At 36.7% G+C, this 21,950-nt stretch overlaps 1 protein-coding gene and 1 non-coding gene across 2 annotated transcripts; both read right to left on the bottom strand.

Annotated features, from left to right (window-relative positions):
- Positions 1–263: 263 nt before the first annotated feature.
- LOC108478811 (uncharacterized) lies at positions 264–1,894 on the bottom strand. Its single transcript, XM_017781270.1, has 6 exons — positions 1,779–1,894; positions 1,467–1,647; positions 1,299–1,349; positions 781–1,202; positions 665–692; positions 264–494 (listed from the first exon to the last, which is right to left on the bottom strand). Exons 1-6 carry the CDS (start codon positions 1,892–1,894, stop codon positions 264–266), a joined length of 1,029 nt encoding a protein of 342 aa, XP_017636759.1.
- A 9,455-nt stretch (positions 1,895–11,349) lies between these two features.
- On the bottom strand, positions 11,350–11,454 carry LOC128295640 (small nucleolar RNA R71). The gene has a single exon (XR_008286200.1). It is a non-coding gene; the product is annotated as a small nucleolar RNA R71 (small nucleolar RNA).
- Between the last annotated feature and the right edge of the window lie 10,496 nt (positions 11,455–21,950).

Here is a 21,950-nt window from a genome sequence, read left to right as displayed (position 1 = left end):
TCAATCTCACATTTCTTTAGATCTGCATATGATTTTTGCCTATCAGAAGCCACTTTTAGTCGATCCTGAATCAATCTAACATTATCCTCAGTCTTGAAAACCAATTCAGAACCCAAAACTCGCCATTCACCCAACTCAGTCCAACACGAAGGAGTACGACACTTACGACCATACAGAGCCTCGTAAAGTGTCATTTGAATAGTAGCTTAAAAACTGTTATTGTAGGCGAACTCAGCTAGAGGCAAGTAATCCTCCCAACTACTTCAGAAGTCAATTACGCAACTCTGAAACATATCCTCCAGTATCTGAATCACCCTCTCAGATTTACCATCAATCTGAGGATGGAACGTATTACTGAAGTTCAATCTCGAACCCAAAGCCTCGTGCAGTTTCTTCCAGAACCGAGATGTAAAACGAGGATTTTTGTCAGAAATAATCGACACTATAACCCCATGCAGTCTAACTATCTTGGAAATATACAGTTTCGCTAGTTTCTGCAGAGAATAGTCAGTTCGAACCAGAATGAAGTGAGCAGACATGATCAACCGATCCACTATGACCCAAACAGAATTTTTCTTAGTGGATGTCAAGGGCAACCCACTAACGAAGTCCGTAGTCACTCGTTCCCATTTCCATAAGGGGATCTTAATTGGTTGTAGCAAACCCAAAGGTAACTGATGCTCAGCCTTAATCTGCTGACACGTCAAACATCAAGCAGCAAAGTCAGTAACCTTACGTTTCAACCCTGGCTACCAGTACAATTCACGAAGGTCGTGATACCTCTTATTACCACCGGGATGCATAGTATAAAGGCTACTATGCGCTTCCCTCAGAATAGACTGCCTCAAATCAGAATCGTTCGACACACAGATCTGCTCTTGAAAACACAACACACCATCACTATTTATCCCAAAATCAAAGGTAGTACCACTCTCAACCTGACGGAACCGCAAGCCCAAAGACTCATCTCCCAATTGTTTAACTCGAATCTGATCAATCCAAGTCGGCTTAACTTGTAACTCAACTAAAAGACCCCCATCATTAAACAGACTAAGGTGAGCGAGCATCACCCTCAAATCAGTCATCGCCCTACGAATCAGAGCATCGGCCGCCACATTAGCTTTACTTGGATGATACTGTATTGTGCAGTCATAGTCCTTAAACAACTCAATCCATCGCTGCTGCCTAAGATTCAACTCCTTCTGAGTAAGGAGGTACTTAAGGCTCTTGTGATCAGTGTAGATACTACACATTTTACCATACAGATAGTGCTTCCAGATCTTTAATGCAAAAACCACCGCAGCCAACTCGAGATCATGCATCGGATTATCCCCTTCATGTGTCTTAAGCTGATGGGACGCATAAGCCACAACCTTACTATCATGCATCAGAACACATCCTAAATCGACGTGTGACGCATCGCTATAGACCACAAACTCCTTATTGGATTCAGGCTATATTAGAACAGGAGCCTGAGCCAGTACAGACTTGAGGTTTTCAAATACAGACTTGAGCTTTCTAAAGCTCATTTGCTGCTCATCAATCCAGAAAAAAGAGACACCCTTGTAAAGAAGCTTAGTAAAATTAGCTACAATCAACGAGAACCCCTCAACCAAACACCGATAGTAGCCCGCCAAACCTAGAAAACTGCAAATTTCAAACACATTCTTGGGCTGTTCCCAATGCAACACAGCCTCAATCTTCCTAAGATCGATCGGATCCCCTCAGTAGAAACTATGTGCCCCAAAAAGGTCACTTCTCGAAGCTAGAACTCACACTTGCTTAGATTAGCATAACACTGGTTTTCACGAAGAATCTGAAGCACTACACTAAGATGCTCATCACGCTCATCCTCAGTCTTAGAGTATACCAGAATGTCATAGATAAAGACCATGAAGAATTGATCCAAATAGGGTTGAAATACCCGATTCATCGAATCCATAAATATAGCCGGTGCATTCATCAACCCGAAAGATATAACTAGGAACTCATAATGTCCATAACAAGTCCTAAATGTTGCCTTATGCACATCTACCTCCTTAACCCTTAACTAATGATACCCTGAATAGAGATCGATCTTGGAGAATACTGAAGCCTCTCGAAACTGATCAAATAAGTGGTCGATCCTCGGAAATGAATACTTATTCTTAATGGTCAGTTTGTTCAACTATCGATAATCTATGCACAGATATCTTTATGGTCCCATCCTTTTTCTTAAAAAATAGTACTAGTGCTCCCCACGGAGACATACTAGGACGGATGAAGCCACGATTAAGCCTTAAGCTCAGTAAGCTCTTTCAATGCCATATGGTAGGAAGCGATGGACATTGGAGCTGTACTCGGAAGAAGCTCAATCCCAAATTCCACTTCTTGATTCGGTAGTAATCCCGATAACTCCTCAACAAAGACGTCCGAAAAGTCTTTTACTATTCCGATATACCCAACAAAAGAGTCTCCAGAATCTGAAACACTTACATAGGCCAAGTACGCCTCACATTTTTTTCGAACCAGTTTCTCAACTACTGGAGCAAAGATCACATACGACAGATAGTCTCGACTCTTACCAATCATAACCACCTTCACATCATCCTTGGTCCTCAGAACGACCCTCTTAGATGCACAGTCCAAACTAACTCGGTTCTTAACCAACCAATCCATACCCAGAATCAGGTTGAACTCCCCAAACGAAAGCTCCATCAAATCAGCCGAAAATATCTTCCATTGCACCTCCAACAGAACATCCTTATACAGTTTACTAACCCGAACAGATTGCCCCAACGGACTTATCACGGTAACCTCACTAGAAGTACTCTCAACCAATAACCCCAGATTTTGAGAAACAGAACAAGCCATATAGGAATGAGTAGATCTTATGTCTATCAGAGCAAAGTAAGGTACATCAAATATAAAGAACGAACAGGTGATGACATCAGAAGCATCTTTGTCCTCTCGGCGACGTGCAGCATAAACCAAAGCAAGTGGCCTCGTTACGATCTGACCAGCACCTCTCCCCAATGCTCTTTGTCTATGACCCAAATCATTACTACCCCTAGCCGCTCTATGGTCCCTAGGTGGCTGTTGAACTACCATCTGTAGCTGTACAGAACCTGGAGCTAGTGCTTGCATGTGATCTGCCTGCTGTGAACACTCCTTAATATGATGATCAAGGGACTTGCACCTCAAACAAACCCCAATCATCCTCCAACACTCGCCCGGATGGCGCCTGCCACAATCACTGTAGGGCTGCAACCCAGAAAGAACAACAGAAGCAGCAAATGCTTCACTCTAACTGACTCATCAGATGTGGCCTTTTTCTTAGGCCTCGGGACAGAACTAGAGGGCTCCGAATCCCTCTTATTCTTACCCTGTAATAGCCCAATTTTATTAAAATCAGAATAGTGATTTCGAGACTACAAATCCGAATCCGAAAAATGAAATTATTTAAATTTCATAAAATGATAGGTATTATGATAGAATATTGCATGAAAAATTTTATTGAAAAATTTTATCAATTATGTGTCTACTTGTAAAAAGGACTGAATTGAATAAAATGTCAAAATTGAATTCTAGTAGTTATAAGGATTAAATAGCTATAGAATTAAAAGTAAGAAGTCCTTATATGGCAATTAGACCATTGATAAAAAATAGGTAGATATTTTTAATGAGTCATCTATGGAAAAATTGAAAAAGGTTAAGGACTAAATTAGAAATTAAATTAAATAAAGTATGATAAAAGATTAAATAGAATTAAACCTATTTTATATCTTCTTTTCATAAAATACATGGAAACCCTAGGAGAGAAAAAAAAAACTTTTCAAGCTTGAATTTGTAAGTTCTATGTCCCGTTTTTAGTAATTTTTATATTTTTGAGATCGGGAAAGCTTAATTTATTTATTTGGGTGATTAAATTGAAAGAAAACCAAAGTTTAGAAAATTACCCATGGATGAATATGCTGTAAATTGAAATTTTTTGATAGAAAATAAAAGATTATTGATAGAGAAACCACTTTTACAAAATGATTTTTAGTGAAAGCATGTGTAGGGGCTAAATTGCAAAGTAGAGAAATTCTTGGAAACATTCTAAAATTTATGAAATACATGTGCTGTAAAGCTATATTGGAATTTTGAATAAGCTTGGAATAAGGAGTAAATTGCATGAATTTCAATTTCCGAGCCTAGAGACAAAATTGGAATTAATTAAAAGTTTAGGGGCAAAATGGTACTTTTGCCTAAAATGTGAAATGAGCTTGATTGAATGTAAAAATCATAGAATTGATGGTTAAATTTATTTATATAAATTCAGAAGTGTCAAATAAAGAAAAAGATTGAGGGAAAGAAAAAGTCTCAGATTAGTAGATACGATCAATTGTCGAGGTAAGTTCGTAGAACTAAATTAAGCATGTAAGTGTGTTGAATTGATTGTTGAATTATGTGCATCATGTTTTATAATTGGTATGTACATGAAATAAACCAATGTTGATTTGTGATTTACATGTAAATGATGAAATATTACATGAATCCGTTTGAATATTGATTTCCGATTGGATAGGTGATTACCGTGTATATGAGATCCTGCATATGTTGCAGTAAACGTTGTTCTGAAAGGATAATCCTTTGATCTCATCATGAAAAGGAAGGTGACCCGAAAGGGTGGTATTGAAGGAAAGGTATACTTTGTGTATACCACTTGAAAAGAAAAAGGTACACTATATGTGTACACTTGAAAATGTTATATGCACTTTGTGTGTACAAATTGAAAAGGGTATGTACACTTCATGTATACCACTTGAAATGGGAATGTGCACCTCGAGTTTACAACTAGAAGATGAAAGGTCTATCGGAAATTCAAAGATTCAACGAAAATATATATTAACAAGTGAAATAAGAAGAAATGGCATGATGAGCTCATCTATGCATATTAATGTTTTTGTACTAACCAATTTGGTTGAATGATTGTGTATAGGCCATATTTGCTAGTTTGCTAAATTGAAGGATAAATTGCTTTAGTATGATTTACTTGTTATATATGAATGGTAAGTGTATTTTGGTTATATAAACTTACTAAGCATTAATGCTTACTAGGTTTATTTTTCCTGTTTTATAGTGCTCGAAGCTCGTAAAGGTTGGATTTGGGGTCAGAGTTATCATCACACTATCAATCCCTTGATTTTGGTATAAACGTTAGACTTATTTTAATACAATGGCATGTATAGACTAATGTGGGCAAGTAATGCTTAAAAATGTTGGTTTGTAACCTAGCCATTGGAATGGCTAGTAATGCATGTTTTAATGATGATATGGTATAGTATTGTATCATGAGTTGTTTTTGGTTAATCAAGTAAAGTAAAACCATCCATGAACATAAATTGTCAAATTTTATGTAAGAGTAAGTTTAGAAGCATGATTGAAAATAGGAATTTATCAATTTGAATATTGGAAATTGGTTGAAATAGATGGTATATACTTGTAAGTTTTCAAGCAAGAAAATGGTTAAGTTTGGGTGAAAAATAGGGTTAGGAAATGACATTATTTCGTCCAAATGGGTAAGACACACGGGCGTGTGTCTAGGCCGTGTGTGACACACGGACAGTCCAATGGCATGTGAAATGACCGTGTGTCCCCTGCATCCTTAAATGTGAAGTCAAGATAGTACACGGGTAAAAGACATGGCCGTGTGTCTTAGTCGTGTGAAGGACACGGATTTCAAGCATGGCCGCTTGTCAAAATCATGTGAAAATAACTTGAAAATGGCTTAAAAATGGTGAAAAATCAGTTTACTACATGGCCTAGCCACATAGGCGTATGCCCAGGCCGTGTGCCCCTTTGATACTTAAGAAATTGCAAGTCAGAATTCCACACGGGCTAGCCACACAACCATGTCCCAGGCCACACGGGCGTGTGTCACTATCTTCAAGGAAAAAATTTCAAAGTTGCCAGTTTAATCCTGAATCACTTTCAAAGCATGTGTTGGGCCCCGTAGGCCCATATTAGGGATTTTATGGTAAAATTTGAAAATTTTGATTTGGAATACAAATTTGTGACTCGGTTTTGTATAAATACTAGTGTAGAAGTTCGGTAATGCCTCGTAATCCTATTCCGGTGATGGATACGGGTTAGAGGTGTCACATTTATTGGTATCAGAGCTACGGTTTAACCGATTCTCGGACTAACGTAGCAAGTGTGAATTTACCTATACATGCCATTATATAATTAATGATAGTGTGATATCTCCTGACCAATTTTAAATGTGTTTTTCATATAGTAAATGTTTTCCAACTGAGCAAGAGCAGAATCTGAGAAAGCTGAGAGTGCTTCTCAAGCTTCCGTACGACGAGCTACAGATGGTAGTAGTAGTAAAAGGTCCGAATCAGAAGGTCGAAATGAATATGATAAAGAGGCTTTCTTTGAAATGTTGGATAAATGGTTTCCTGAATATTTGAGAAGAAATTTTGTTGTTTATCAACCACAACCTCCCCCACCAAACACTCAGACTGTTCTTGAGAGACCATCAGGTTCTGAAATTGTTAGAATTGGTAAGGCTCTAGTGGATAAACTCAGAAAATATAGGGCTGAGGAACTTAGAGCTACAATTGATGATGATCCAGAAAAAGCTGAATTCTGGCTAGAAAATACTACTTGAGTGTTGGACGAATTATCATGTACCCTAGTTGAATGCTTGAAATGTTCTGTATCTCTATTAAAGGACACGACTTATCATTGGTGGAAAACAGTAAGTTTAGTAGTTCCAAAAGAAAATATTTCTTGAGAATTCTTTTAATTTAAATTCAGAAAGAAATATATTAGTCAAAGATTTCTAGATCAGAAAAGGAAAGAATTTCTAGAATTAAAGTAAGGGAACAGGAGCATTGCAGAATATGAAAGGGAGTTTGTTCGGTTAAGCCAATATGCTAGTGAATGGGTTTGTTCGGTTAAGCCAATATGCTAGTGAATGGGTCTAAACAGATGCAGAAATGTGTAAACATTTTGAGGAAGGATTAAATGAAAATATAAAATTACTGATTGGTATTTTGGAAATAAGAGAGTTTGCAGCACTTGCTGATCGTGCAAAGAAAGTTGAAGAGCTAAGTAAAGAAAATCAGAAGGAAAACAGAGAAGCCCGACCCTCTGGGAAAAGACCTATTAGTAGGTCTCAATCATTTTCTTCAAAAAAATCAAAGAGGTATCAAGAAGGATCTACTACTTCAGCTGGGTATTTTGGTAAAGAACGTGGTTCTCAACGCTTTAATCCCAAGTATTCATCACCGTTAGTGACTAGTGTTGGAAGTGTGGGAAACACGAAGCCAAAATGTAAACACTGTAACAAATTTCATTATGGTGAATGCTGAATGAAAATTGGTGCATGTTACAAATATGGTCATTTGATCACTTCTTGAAAGATTGTCCAGAAATAGTAGAAAGAGATGCTAAACAGACTTCAAAACCAAGTAGCACTACTTCAAGGGGCAGACCATCTAGACACCCCAGAAATGTTTGTGGTAGCCGAAGTGCTACAAAAGATTCAAATGCTAAATTTGAGGCTCGAGCTCCTGCAAGAACATATGCCATACGAGCCCGAGAAGATGCTTCAGCACCAGATGTCATTACTGGTACTTTTTCTTTACTAGATACTGATATTACTATATTTATTGATCCAGGTTCCACACACTCGTATATATGCATAAATTTAGTAAATTTTAAAAACTTACCTGTTGAATTCACTGAATTTGTGGTGGAAGTTTCAAATCATTTGGGTCAATGTGTAAAGGTGGATAAAGTTTATAAAAACTGTCCACTTTTCTTGGCTGATTTAATGCTACTGGCTTTTGATGAATTTGATGTGATATTGGAAATGGATTGGTTAACCCAACATGATGCAGTGGTTAATTGTAAGCAGAAGTATATTGTGTTGAAATGTTAAGATGGTGAGTTACTTCATGTTAAATCTGACAAGCTAGATGGATTATTTAATATGATTTCAGTAATAGCAGCAGAGAAATGTATTAGGAAGGGATATGATGCTTATCTTGCTTATGTGTTGGATACTAAGGTAACCAAGTCAAAGATTCAATCTGTGCCAGTTGTATGTGAGTTTCCAGACGTGTTTCCGTAAGAATTACTTGGCTTACTACCTGTTAGAGAAGTGGAATTCTCTATAGATCTAATTCCAGGAACAACACCAATATCGATAGCACCTTACCGAATGGCTCCTGCCGAGTTGAAAGAGTTGAAGGCGCAGTTACAAAAATTAATTGACAGGGGTCTTGCTCGACTTAGTTTCTCATTATGGGATGCTCCGGTGTTATTTGTAAAGAAGAATGACGAATATTTGAGGTTGTGTATTGATTACCAGCAACTCAACAAGGTCACTATAAAGAATAAATATCCACTGCCTCGAATTGATGACTTATTTGATCAGTTGAAGGGAGCTACTGTACTTTCAAAGATTGATCTTCGTTTAGGTTATTACCAGCTCCAGGTGAAGGATTCAGATGTTCCAAAGACAGCTTTTAGAAATAGATATGGTCATTACAAATTCCTGGTGATGCTATTTAGATTAACAAATGGACCAGTAGTGTTTATGGATTTAATGAATAGGATTTTGAGACTGTACCTAGACATATTTGTGGTGATATTTATAGATGATATTTTAGTTTATTCTCAAAGTGAAGATCAACATGCTGAACATTTGAGGATTGTGTTGTAAACTTTATGGGAAAACCAATTGTATGCCAAGTTTAGTAAATGTGAATTTTGGCTATGAGAAGTCAGCTTTCTTGGTCACATCGTATCTGCTAAAGGCATCAGAGTTGACCCGAGCAAAATTTCAACAATTATTAATTGGAGTCCACCAAAGAACGTGTCAGAGGTTAGAAGTTTTCTGGGTTTAACCGGGTATTATCAGAGGTTTGTTAAAGGATTATCAATGATCGCTTTTCTGATAACTCGTCTGTTACAAAAAGATGTAAAGTTCGAGTGGAATGACAAATGTCAACAGAGTTTTGATAAATTGAAGGCTTTGTTGACCAAAGCACCTGTATTGGTACAACTTGAATTAGGTAAGGAATTTGTAATTTACAGTGATGCATCTTTAAATGGTTTAGGTTGTGTTAATGCAAGAAGGTAAAGTGGTTGCCTATGCTTGAAGACAACTTAAACCACATGAAAGAAATTACCCGATACATGATCTTGAACTGGCAGCCATAGTGTTAGCATTGAAAATATGGCAGCTGATAAACCGTAATTTATACATATTTATACCCCATGATTAACACATTTTATGGATGATTTTTCCTTAGATTAGGTGAATTCGATGCTTCTAATGCCTTAATTTCATGTTTCATACTTAGGTGAGCATAGGAGAGTGAAAGGAATGAGAAACTGGCCAAAAACCGAGAAAATGGGTCAACGTACGAAATCAACATGGCCTGGACTTCCTCACACGGGCATACCACACGGTCGTGTCAATTTGGCAGAATCGAAGCATGACTCACACCGGTGGACCACATGCCCGTGCCTATTTAACAGGCTGGACCACGGCCTGAAGTAATCGCACACGGGCGCGCCACACGGGCATGTCCCTATCGAGCCCAAGTTGAGTCCAATTTGGAAAAGGCCAATTTTGAGGGTTCTTAGGCATTCTAAAGCCTATAAATACACCCTAGAGGAGGAGGAAAATGGAGGCACAGGGAGGAAGGAAGGAAGGAATTACTCAAAACAAGCCAATTGATCCATCTCAGAAGCTAGATTCATCATTAAAACTGAAGATCTCCCCTCAATTTCCATTCAGGAGTTTTGGGTTTTCTTTATGTTTTGTATTTTTTATTCTTCTAAGATGTTTTCCTTTTTAGTTATGAACTAAGTCCCCAAACACCTAAGGGGAATGAAACCTAAGACGAATCTTGTTATTATTTTCTAAATTGTATGATAAATATTTAACTTGTTCTTAATTATGTGTTCTTAATTCTTGTTTTGATATCCCAGGATACTGATTCAAGATAAGCTCTTATTCAGAGGAGGAATAGACCCTGTCTAATAGTACACTTGTCATAATTAAGCGGAGTTGATTAAGCGCCTAGAGATAGGGTGACAAGATTTTGCTGGATTAAGGTGAAACCTAATAAAGGGATCCATAGATGGAGCTAATGCAACCCTAGGGTGTTAATTAGAGAAAAGTCTCAATTATTCAATCTAGGGATTAGACGTTATTAGTCTTGAATAGGGATAATAACATAACTTAGGGATCTCTACGGAACAAGTTAAATGAATAAATCGTCCGATTCAGAGTCAGAATAACAAGTGAAGTCTAGGTGGATTTTTCCTTAGGTATTGTCTTAATTCAGTCATTTTCCCCAAAAGTAATTCCCCAATTATATTCTCTATGAATTCTTAGTTTAGATAATTAGTTAGTTAAAACAAAACCTCCTTATTCTTAGGCTAGATAATAAAAAGACAGTCATTACTAGTACTTTTAGTTCCTTTGGGTTCGAAAATCCGATCTTGCTAAAACTATACTACTGTTCGATAGTTACACTTGCCTACATCGTGATAATAGTTAGTTTCAAGAATGATTAATTATAAATATTTAAAACCTATCACGAAATCACGCGATCAAGTTTTTGGCGCCGTTGCCGGGGAACTAAGATATTAGGAACGCTCAATTTTTATTGCTTTAGCCATTTATTTTTCTTGCAAGTTAATTTTAATTTTAATTTTATTATTATTTACTAATTTACTTTTTATTTCTCTTAACAGGTTTTTATAGTTTATGACTAGAAGAAATCCATCAGGGCCACTACTGTTTGACAAAGAAATCGATCGTACAGGTCGCAGAAACAAAAGAGAAATAAGGTGAACCCTAAGATACACAGAGGAAGAGTAAGAGGACGATATCTCAAATACGACCGATGAGATGTCTGAAAATCAAGACAATCAGCTACCTCCTGCGATACCCGCTGAACTAGCAAATCTGAATCCTGCTCCTCGTACTATGTATGATTATGCTAAACCTTCTTTAACAGGAACTGAGTCAAGTATAGTTAGGCCTGCTATTGCTGCGAATAACTTTGGACTAAAACCTAACACTATTCAAATGATACAACAGTTTTTTTAGTTTGATGGTTTGCAGGATGAGGATCCAAACAATCACTTGTCAAATTTTCTAGAATTATGCGATACATTTATAATTAATGGCGTTTCTGACGATGCCATTCGTCTTCAGTTATTCCCTTTTTCATTAAGGAAAAACGCTAAACAGTGGTTGAACTCATTACAACGAGGGTCAATTACTACTTGGGAACAAATGACCGAAAATTTTTTATTAAAATATTTCCCGACGGCTAAAACAACCAAATTATGTAATGATATCTCTTCATTTGTGCTGATGGACTTAGAAACTCTTTACGACGCATGGGAGAGATACAAGGACTTACTACGAAGGTGTCCTCACCATGGATTACCTCTATGTTGCAAGTTCAAATATTCTACAATGGTGTGAACCCCTCGACAAGACAGATGATTGATGCAATAGCCGGAAGAACCATCAATAAAAAAACACCTGAAGAGGCTTACGAATTCATTGAAGAAATGTCACTGAATAACTATTAGTGGCAAGTCATTAGGACTAAGCCAACTAAAACAGCAGGCGTTTATAACGTCTATTTGTTTACTATGCTGTCAAACCAGGTAGAACTTCTAAATAAAAAGATTGATGGTTTACTTGGTTCTACTCAGGTACATCCAGTAATGAGGTGTGAGACGAATGGAGAAAGAGCATGCACAGAGTATCAACCCTTCAACCCTAGCATCGAGGAGGAACAAGTCCAATATATGGGTAACAATAACTCTAAACCCAAAAATAACCCATACAGTAATACTTATAATGTAGGTTGGAGGAACCATCCCAGTTTCTCGTGGGACGGTCAAGGCAATCAAAGACCATAACACCCTCCAGGTTTTAAACAACCACCCTATCAACAGGAAAAGAAACCAAACCTTGAAGAGATGCTATCTAAATTTATCTCGGTGTCAAAAACCCGTTTCCAAAACACTGTGACAGCACTTAAAAATCAACAAACGTCGATCCAAGGGCTCGAAACTCAGATAGGCCAAGTGTCCAAACTAATCTCCGAACGACCACAAGGTAGCTTGCCAAGTAATACTGAACCCAACCTAAGGGAACAGCTCAACGCGATTAATGTTCAAGATGAAGAATGATTCATTAAGCCTGAGCCAGAACCTAGGCAAGAAACTGTGGTAAGCAGAGGTCAAGGTGAGGTAGGTCATAATAAAAACAAATCCATGAATGTCGAATATAAACCCCGTGTGCCATACCCCAACGCGGCAAGGAAAGACCACTCAAATGCACAATTTGGTAAATTCCTTAAACTCTTAAAAAAATTACATATTAACTTACCGTTTATTAAAGCTCTATCACAGATGCCAAACGCAATGAAGTTTTTAAAGGAGCTTTTAGCAAATAAGCGGAAGTTGGACGAGGCGTCGCATGTGGAGCTAAATGCAGTTTGCTCAGGTATTCTACAGAATAAGCTACCCAACAAATTAAAAGATCCAGGGAGTTACAATTCCTTGCTTAATTGGTAGTTTAGATGTTAATAATGCATTAGCTGATTTAGGGGCTAGTATTAACGTTATACCTTACAAAATGTTCAAACAATTAGGTTTCAAAAAACCCAAATAAACTAGGATGAGCATTCAATTAGCAGATAAAACTATAAGATTTCCTAGGGGTATTATTGAAGGTGTGTTAGTTAAAATCGATAAATTTATATTTCCCATTGACTTCGTTGTTCTAGACATAGAGGAGGATAGCAACAGTCCTTTGATTTTAGGAAGGTCCTTTTTAGCAACTGCTAAAACGATTATTGATGTTGGCACAGGTGAGCTCACACTTCGTGTGGGAGACGAAACAATCACCCTGCAAGCTCGCAATCCTGGCAATACATCAAAAATTGAAGGTGATTGTGTAGACCAATCTACTAAAACTGACAATATGGTACAACTTACTCTGCAGGAAATGAGTTTGAAAGAAGTACATGAATCATTCTCAAGCAATAGTAGAGGGCTTATTCATGAAGAACGAAGGCTACAAATCGAGGAGCTAGATGAATGGTAGACGCATAAATCGAGAACGCCTGATAAATCGAAACTACACCAGAATGAGCTCAATACCTTTCCAAATCAACTTAAGGTTGGAGATAAAGTTTTATTAGATGCCGCAGATCCTCACATTGTGACTACCAAACCGAATGAAGAAGTCCCTCTCACGGTACTTAGCATTTTCCCATTCGGTACAGTCGAGGTAAGTTATCCAAAGTTCGGCACTTTTAAAGTAAACAACACCCGACTAAAACCTTAATTTGATAAGATGGATAGCGGGAATGAGCAGTACAAACTCCTCGAACCACCATGACCATTTAATGGAGAGGTAAGTCAAGCTTAGACTATAAATAAGCGCTTCTCGGGAGGCAACCCGAGCACTAACAATATTAATTTCTTTAAATTTTAGTATTTAACACCTAACTCACTAACTGAGTCAATGAACAGAGGATTCTCAGAACCCCACGATCAGGCACACGGGCGTGCTATAGGCCGTGCACATACCACGGGATGCAACATGGCCATGCGATATGGCCGTGTGAAAACAGGGCAAAGATTTTCCCCAAACACCGGCTACTACAAATCGCCACGGCAGTGCGATACGGCCGTGGACGAAACTGCCAAAAGAACACGGGCATGCAACATGCCCATGTTTTGAGACCGTGGGCAAACCTGTCAATTTAACATGGGTGTGTGTCGGCATACGCAGGCGTGGGAGAAGCGAACCAAGATTGACACAGTCGTGCAACATGGCCGAGTATACTGATATGCCCAATTTCGAAAACCACGAAATGCACGGGCTGAAACGAATGCACATAGGCGTGCCCCACGACCGTGTACCCCAATTTCTCTATAAACACCTATTATCTGTCTTAGCTCTTTATATTTTGAAATTATTTTTTATTTCTTACTAATACTATTTTATCTTGAGTTTTTACAATTTTTATTTTTGGCTATTTCATTACGAATAATTACGCTTCATTATATTTCCTAAAGAGTTCCTGTTTTTAACATAGTCGTAAAGAGCTCCAAAGCTCATCATCAAACAGGAACTAAAAACTCAGATGGCGCAGGACTTATGAACTAATGAACCTCTACCACTACTGGAGTATCCTCCTCCACTTTCACACCGATTACTCTCTAAAACTCCAGTCCAAGGAATTTATTCATCATTCAGGAAGTTTCACTTCTCCCCGTATCTTGTGATTATTAATTTATCTTCTTCAATATATCTACCTTTGTACATTGAGGGCAATGTACATCTTAAGTGTGGGGGGGGTCACTTATATCTATATCAGAAAAATCCCTGAATTTTGTTTTATTCTCATGCGATCTTCTCATATCATTATTAGAATGAATTCCGACTAGTTTATAATGTTTATTGATATATCTTGAATTAAACATAGGCATTTATGCATTGATTGTTTAAACTTTAAGACATTAGGGAATCAAGCATGATAAGTTAATTTTTGAAGAATTAAAAACTTTAGGTTGTTTCCCCAAGTTTAAGTATTATTTTGAGTAGGAATTCACAAGTTTAAACATCAAAAAGCCATAATTTTTATGAGATCTTGAGCCTTTAGAGCATCTACTATTCCTTTCATGCTCACTTTCATTATGAGTGTGTCAGTATTGATTTGTTATTCTAGAAATTGCTTGATTATGCATGTCAAAACCACACCATTTGATTTGATATATCAAAATGATAAAGGCACTTAGGTTTAACCCACTCACTCCATAAAAGCCTACCTTCACAATTAACCCTTAGTGAACCCCCTTGAGCCTAACAACTCATTCATTAATTTACCCTCAATATTATCCCATAACTCATTTGTTAAAATCATCTAAATTAATTTGATCCCTATTTTTGTTGAGAATTGAGTTGGAATAGTTGCTTAGCTATGTTTTATTCTATTTTGTATTTGACTTGTTCTAAAAAAAAAACATGTATACATATAAGTAGTAGTGATCTTTTGAGCTAAAGTAGTTAAATTCCATATTCTAAGAAAAAAGCTCTGTTGTACGCAACTGATGACTAGTCATTTTTCTAGTTAGGCAATTTTTCAATTCAATCTCGATCCTAACCCTTTCTTCCATCTTGTGACCACACCCTCTAACCAAAGCCACGTTACAACTCTCTAAAGACCTTTCGGTTGATGTTTCATCTCAATTATAGTGGTGGAGATTTGATTTTCATGCAAGTCTGTGGTAATGACTTTACATTATTGACTATTGAGTGCTTCATTTATTGTCCTTAAACACCTCGAGTGATTTGAGTGAATCTTTAGTTAGGATGTGAAACTCTGTTATATTTTGAATCAAAGTTAATTACTTAGATGAGGGGAGACACCTATGTTTTCATGATAAAATGCTCAACTTGGAATGTTTGAAACTTTGATGTTCTTTTAGCCAAATTTTCAATGTTTGATTACCTATGGATTATTTTGAGATATTATCAATAGAAATTATAAGTTGAGAAGAATTTGTTTTGATCATGAGTTGAGGATTTTGCTTGAGGACAAACAAATGCTTAAGTGTGGGGGTATTTGATAAACTGTAATTTATACATATTTATACCCCATGCTTAACACATTTTATGGATGATTTTTCCTTAGATTTGGCAAATTCGATGCTCTTAATGCCTTAATTTCATGTTTTATACTTAGGTGAGCATAGAAGAGTGAAAGGAACGAGAAACGGGCCAAAAATGGAGAAAATGGGCCAACGTACGAAATCAACACGATCTGGACTTCCTCACAGGGGTAGACCATATGGCCGTGTCAATTTGGCAGAATCAAAGCACGACTCACACGGGTGGACTACACGCCCGTGCCTATTTAACAGGCTTGACCACGGCCTGAAGTAATCGCACACGAGCGTGTCCCTGTCGAGCCCAAGTTGAGTTCAATTTGAAAATACACCCTAGAGGAGGAGGAAAAGGGAGGCACAGGGAGGAGCGAAGCCATTACTCGAAGGAAACCGATTGATCCATCTCAGAAGCCGGATTCATCATTAAGACTGAAGATCTCCCCTCAATTTCCTTTCAGGCGTTTTGGGTTTTCTTTATGTTTTGTATTCATTATTCTTCTGAGATGTTTTCCTTTTTAGTTATGAACTGAATCCCCTAAATACCTAAGGGGAATGAAACCTAAGACGAATCTTGTTATTATTTTCTGAATTGTATGATAAATATTTAACTTGTTCTTAATTATGTGTTCTTAATTCTTGTTTTGATATCCCAAGATACTGATTCAAGATAAGCTCTTATTCAGAGGAGGAATAGACCCTGTCTAATAGTACATTTGTCATATTTAAGCAGAGTTGATTGCGCGCCTAGAGATAGGGTGACAAGATTTTACCGAATTAGGGTGAAACCTAATAAAGAGATCCATAGATGGAGTTAATGCAACCCTAGGGTGTTAATTAGAGAAAAGTCTCAATTATTCAATCTAGGGATTAGACATTATTAGTCTTAACTAGAGATAATAACATAACTTAGGGATCTCTATGGAATAAGTTACATGAATAAATCATCTGATTCGGAGTCAGAATAACAAGTGAAGTCTAAGTGGAAATTTCCTTAGGTATTGTCTTAATTCAATCGTTTTCCCTAAAAGTAATTCCCCAATTATATTCTCTATGAATTCTTAGTTTAGATAATTAGTTAGTTAAAACAAAACCTCCTTATTCTTAGGCTAGATAATAAAAAGACATTCATTACTAGTACTTTTAGTTCCTTTAGGTTCGACAATCCAGTCTTGCTAAAACTATACTACTGTTCGATAAGTACACTTGCCTACATCACGATAATAGTTAATTTCAAGAACGATTAATTATAAATATTTAAAACCTATCACGAAATCACGCAATCAGGGGTATTATTTATATCGTGAAAAAGGTCATATTTACACTGACTATAAGAGTCTGAAGTATTTAATGACACAGAAAGACCTGAATTTGAGACAATGCGGGTGGCTCGAGTTAATAAAGGATTATGATTTTATTATTGACTATCATCCGAGAAAGGCCAATGTTGTGGCGGATGCACTGAGTAGGAAATCTTTGTTTACTTTAAGAGCAATGAACACCCGGTTATCTTTGTCAGATGATGGTTCGGTTGTAGCTGAATTGAAAGCTAGACAGACATTTATACAGCAAATCTATGAAGCATAGAAGAGTGACAATGAGTTGCAAGATAAACGGGAGCAATGTCAAAAGAATTCTAATTCAGAGTTTCAAATTGGGTCTGATGATTACTTGTTGTTTAAAAATAGAATGTGTTCTGAAGAACTCAGAACTGGTACAAAAGATTTTGTATGAAGCTCATAATGGTACAATGTCAGTTCATCCCGGTAGAATAAAATGTATAATGATTTGAAAAAGATGTATTGGTGGTCGAGAATCAAAAGAGATATTTCTAAATTCGTAGCCAAATGTTTAATATGTTAACAAGTGAAAGCTGCGCGTCAGGTGTCTTCAGGGTTATTACAACCAATCAATATACCTGAGTGGAAATGGGAAAGGATTACCATGTACTTTGTAATGGGATTGCCCATGTCACCAAGAAAGAAAGATGCCATTTGGGTAGTTGTTGACCGGTTAACAAAGTCGACACATTTCATACCAGTACGTATGGACTTTTTATTGGATAAATTAGACATTTTTGAAATTGTTAGATTGCATGGTGTACCAATTTCTATTGTTTCTAATAGAGATCCTTGGTTTACATCTCAATTTTAGTATAAATTGCAAGAAGCACTAGGGACACAGTTGCATTTTAGTACTGCATTTCATCCCCAAACTAATGGTCAATCAGAATGGGTAATCCAGATTTTAGAAGACATGTTACGGTGTTGTGTGCTTGAATTTGAAGGTAACTGGGAAAGGTATTTGCCTCTGATTGAATTTTCCTATAATAATAGCTACCAATCCAGTATTAAAATGGCACCATATGAAGCTTTATATGGTCAGAAATGTAAAACACCATTGTACTGGACAGAGCTCAGTGAAAACAAGATTTATGGGGTTGATTTAATTCGAGAAACTGAGGAAAAAGTAAAGGTGATACAAGATAGCCTGAAGGCAGCTTCAGACAGACCAAATTCTTATGTTGATCTTCAAAGAAAAGAAATTGAGTTTGAGATTGGTGATAAGGTATTCTCCAAAGTCCTCCGGTTTGGCCGTAAAGGAAAATTAAGTCCTCAGTTTATTAGAAAATATGAGGTCATTGAAAGAATTGGACTGGTAGCTTATCTGTTAGCATTACCTCCGGAACTTGAAAGAATTCACAATGTTTTTCATATGTTAATGTTAAGATGGTATCGATCGGATTCATCAAATGTTATCTCTCCAACAAAAGTGGAAATTCAGCCCGACATGACATATAATGAAGAACCAATTAAGATCTTAGCACGACAAACAAAAGAGTTGAGAAATAAAAAGATAGCATTGGTAAAGGTTCTTTTATATAAACATGGAATTGAAGAAGATAATTGGGAACCTGAAGATATCATGAAAAGCCATTACTCAAATCTTTTCACTGGTAAGATTTTCAAGGACGAAAATCCATAAGGAGGGAGAATTGCAACTGATCGTGTGATTGGTAACAAGTAATAAATATTTATAATGAAGATCAAACCTAGACTAACTATTATCATGACGAAAAGACAAGCGCACCTATCGAACAATAGTATAGTAATGGCAAGACTGGGATACCGTACCCAAGGGAACCAAAAGTACTAGTAACGACTGTCTTTTTATTATCTAGCCTAAAAATATGGGGTTTTGTTTTAATTAACTAATTATCTAAACTAAGAATGCACAGAGAAAAAGAATTGGGGAATTGCTTTTGGAAAAATCAATTGACTTGAGACAATACCTAAGGAAAAATCCACCTAGACTTTACTTGTTATTCTGGCTCCGAATCGGATGATTTATTCATTCAACTTGTTCCGTAGAGATCCCTAAGTTATGTTATTATCCATATTCAAGACTAATAACGTCTAATCCCTAGATTGAATAACCGAGATTTTTCTCTAATTAACACTCTAGGGTTGCATTAACTCGATCTACGAATCCCTCTATTAGGTTTCACCCTAATTCGGCAAAATCTTGTCCCTCTATTTTTAAGTGCGCAATCAACTCCACTTAATTATGACAAAAGTACTCTTAGACAGGGTCTATTCCTCCTCTGAATAAGAGTATGTCTTGAATCAGTATCCTGGGATATCAAAACAAGAATTAAGAACACATAATTAAGAACAAGTTAAATATTTATCATACGATTCAGAAAATAATAACAAGATTCGTCTTAGGTTTCATTCCCCTTAGGTATTTAAGGGTTTAGTTCATAACTAAATAGGAAAACATCTCATAAGAATAAAGAATACAAAACATAAAGAAAACCCAAAACTCCTGAAGGGAAATTGAGGGGAGATCTTCGGTCTTGATGATGAATCCAGCTTCTAAGATGGATCAATTGGCTTCCTTCAGGTAATTCCTTGCCCCCTTATCCATCTCCCTTTTTCTCCTCCTCTAAGGTGTATTTATAGGCTTTGGAATGCCTAGAAACCCTCAAAAGTGGCCTTTTTCGAATTGGACTTAACTTGGGCTCGACAAGGAAACGCCGTGTGACACGACCGTGTGACGTGATTGCCAAGTCGTGTTCGATTTGTTAAATTACACACGGCCGTATGGGTCAATAGCCAGGCCGTGTGAATCGTGAAAGCCTTGGTCGACACCCTCGAAAGACACGGGCTTGTGAGCTGCTCGTGTGGCAAGGCTTAAGTCGTGTCATCTTCTCGATTTGGTCCGTTTTGTCCCTTTTTTGCTCTTTTTTGGCTCCTTTCGCTCTCCTATGCTCTTCTAAGTATAAAACATGAAATTAAAGCATTAGGAGCATCAAATTCACCAATTCTAATGAGAAATCATCCATAAAATGCATTAATCATGGGGTAAAAATATGTATAATTTACGGTTTATCAAATACCCTTACACTTAAGCATTTGCTTGTCCTCAAGAAAAATCCTCAACTCATAATCAAAATAAATTCTCCTTAACTTATAATTCTTATCGATAATATCTCAAAATAATCCATAGGTAATCATATATTGAGAATTCAACTAAAAGAACATAAAAGTTTCAAACATTCCAAGTTGAGTATTTAATCATGCAAACATAGGTGTTTCTCCGCATCTAAATAATTACCTTTGATTGAGAATATCACAGACTTTCACATCCTCACTAAAGATTTACTCAAATCATTCGAGGTGTTTAAGGATAATAAACGAAGCACTCAATAGTCAATAATGAAAAGTCATTACCATAGGCTTGCATGAAAATCAAATCTCCACCACTATAATTTAAGATGATACATTAATCAAAAGGTTTTTAGAGGGTTGTAATAAGGCTTGGTTAGGGGGTGTGGTCACAAGCTGAAAGAAAGGGTTAGAATCGAGATTGACTTGAAAAGTTGCCTTAACTAGAAAAAGAGTTAATCTTTACTTACGTACAACAGAGCTTCTCTCAGAATATGAAATTACAGATATGTATACATATATATTTAGTACAAATCAAATATTATAGACTAAATATCAAGAACAAAACATAGCTAGGTAATCCATTCAACTCAAATCTTGACAAAAATAGGATTAATTTAGGGGATTTCAACTATAATGGGTTAAAGGTTAATATTAAGGGTAATACAAGAAACGACTTGTTAGGCTCAAGGGGGTTTACTAGGGGTTAATCGTGGAGGTAGGCTTTTCATGGCATGAGTGGGTTAATCCTAAGTGCCTTAATCATTTGGATATATCAAATCAAATGGTGTGGTCACGACATGCATAATCAAGCAAGTTCTAGAATAACAGTTCAATACTGACGCACTCAAAGCAATAATAAAAGTGAGCATGAAAAGATGAATAGATGCTCAAAAGGTTCAAAAATCTCACAAAAATTATGGCTTTTAGACTCGTGAATTCGAATTCAAAGTAATACCTGGACTTGGGGAAACAGCCTAAGATTTTGAATTCTTAAAAATCAACTCATCATGCTTGATTCTCTATTGTCTTAAAGTTTAAACAATCAATGCATAAATTCCTATGTTTTAATTCAAGATATATCAATCAAAATCATAAATCAATTAAAATTTATCCTAAATATGATATGAGAGATTTTCAGGAGAACAAGATGACTATTCAAGGATTTTTCTGATAATGAAATAAATACCCCCCACACTTAAGATGTACATTGCCCTTAATGTACAAAGATAGATGTTAGAGTATAAAAATAAGATAGGGAGCGAAGTGAAACTTCCTGTATGATGAATTCCTCGAACTAGAGTTTTGGAGAGTGATCGGTTCGAGAGTGGAGGAGGATACTCCGGTGGTCGTAGAGGTTCATTAGGCCATAAGTCCTGCGCCAAAAGAATATTATATCTAGTGGTAGCTATGTCGTGGTCGAGCAGGACATGGCAGTTGTGGAAAACTTTTCCCGGTAGAGTTTTAGTTCCTATGTGATGATGAGCTTAGGAGCTCATATAACTGTGATAAAATTAGGAACTTTTTAGGGGATATGAGGAAGAATAAGTACTCAAAAAGAAATAACTGAAACTAATAATTAAAAAAATTCTAAAATCTAACAAAAATAAAAAGTAGTTCAATAAAAATTAAAAACATAAAACAATAAATAAATATTTCTAAACATCTTCATCGCTGGATGGTTCGCGAGGTGGGACTAGCGATGAGATGTGGATGTGTTGACAATCTACTGTAGGGTAGCATCAATATTGTCAAATCATTGAAAACACTACTGCTTGAATCGGGTCAGGTGCTCAA

Source organism: Gossypium arboreum, chromosome 7 (genome assembly GCF_025698485.1).
Source record: "Gossypium arboreum isolate Shixiya-1 chromosome 7, ASM2569848v2, whole genome shotgun sequence".
In the NCBI taxonomy this organism is placed as follows: Eukaryota; Viridiplantae; Streptophyta; class Magnoliopsida; order Malvales; family Malvaceae; genus Gossypium; species Gossypium arboreum.
Note: the sequence above shows the minus strand (reverse complement) of the source record. Positions and strands in the feature narration are given on the sequence as shown.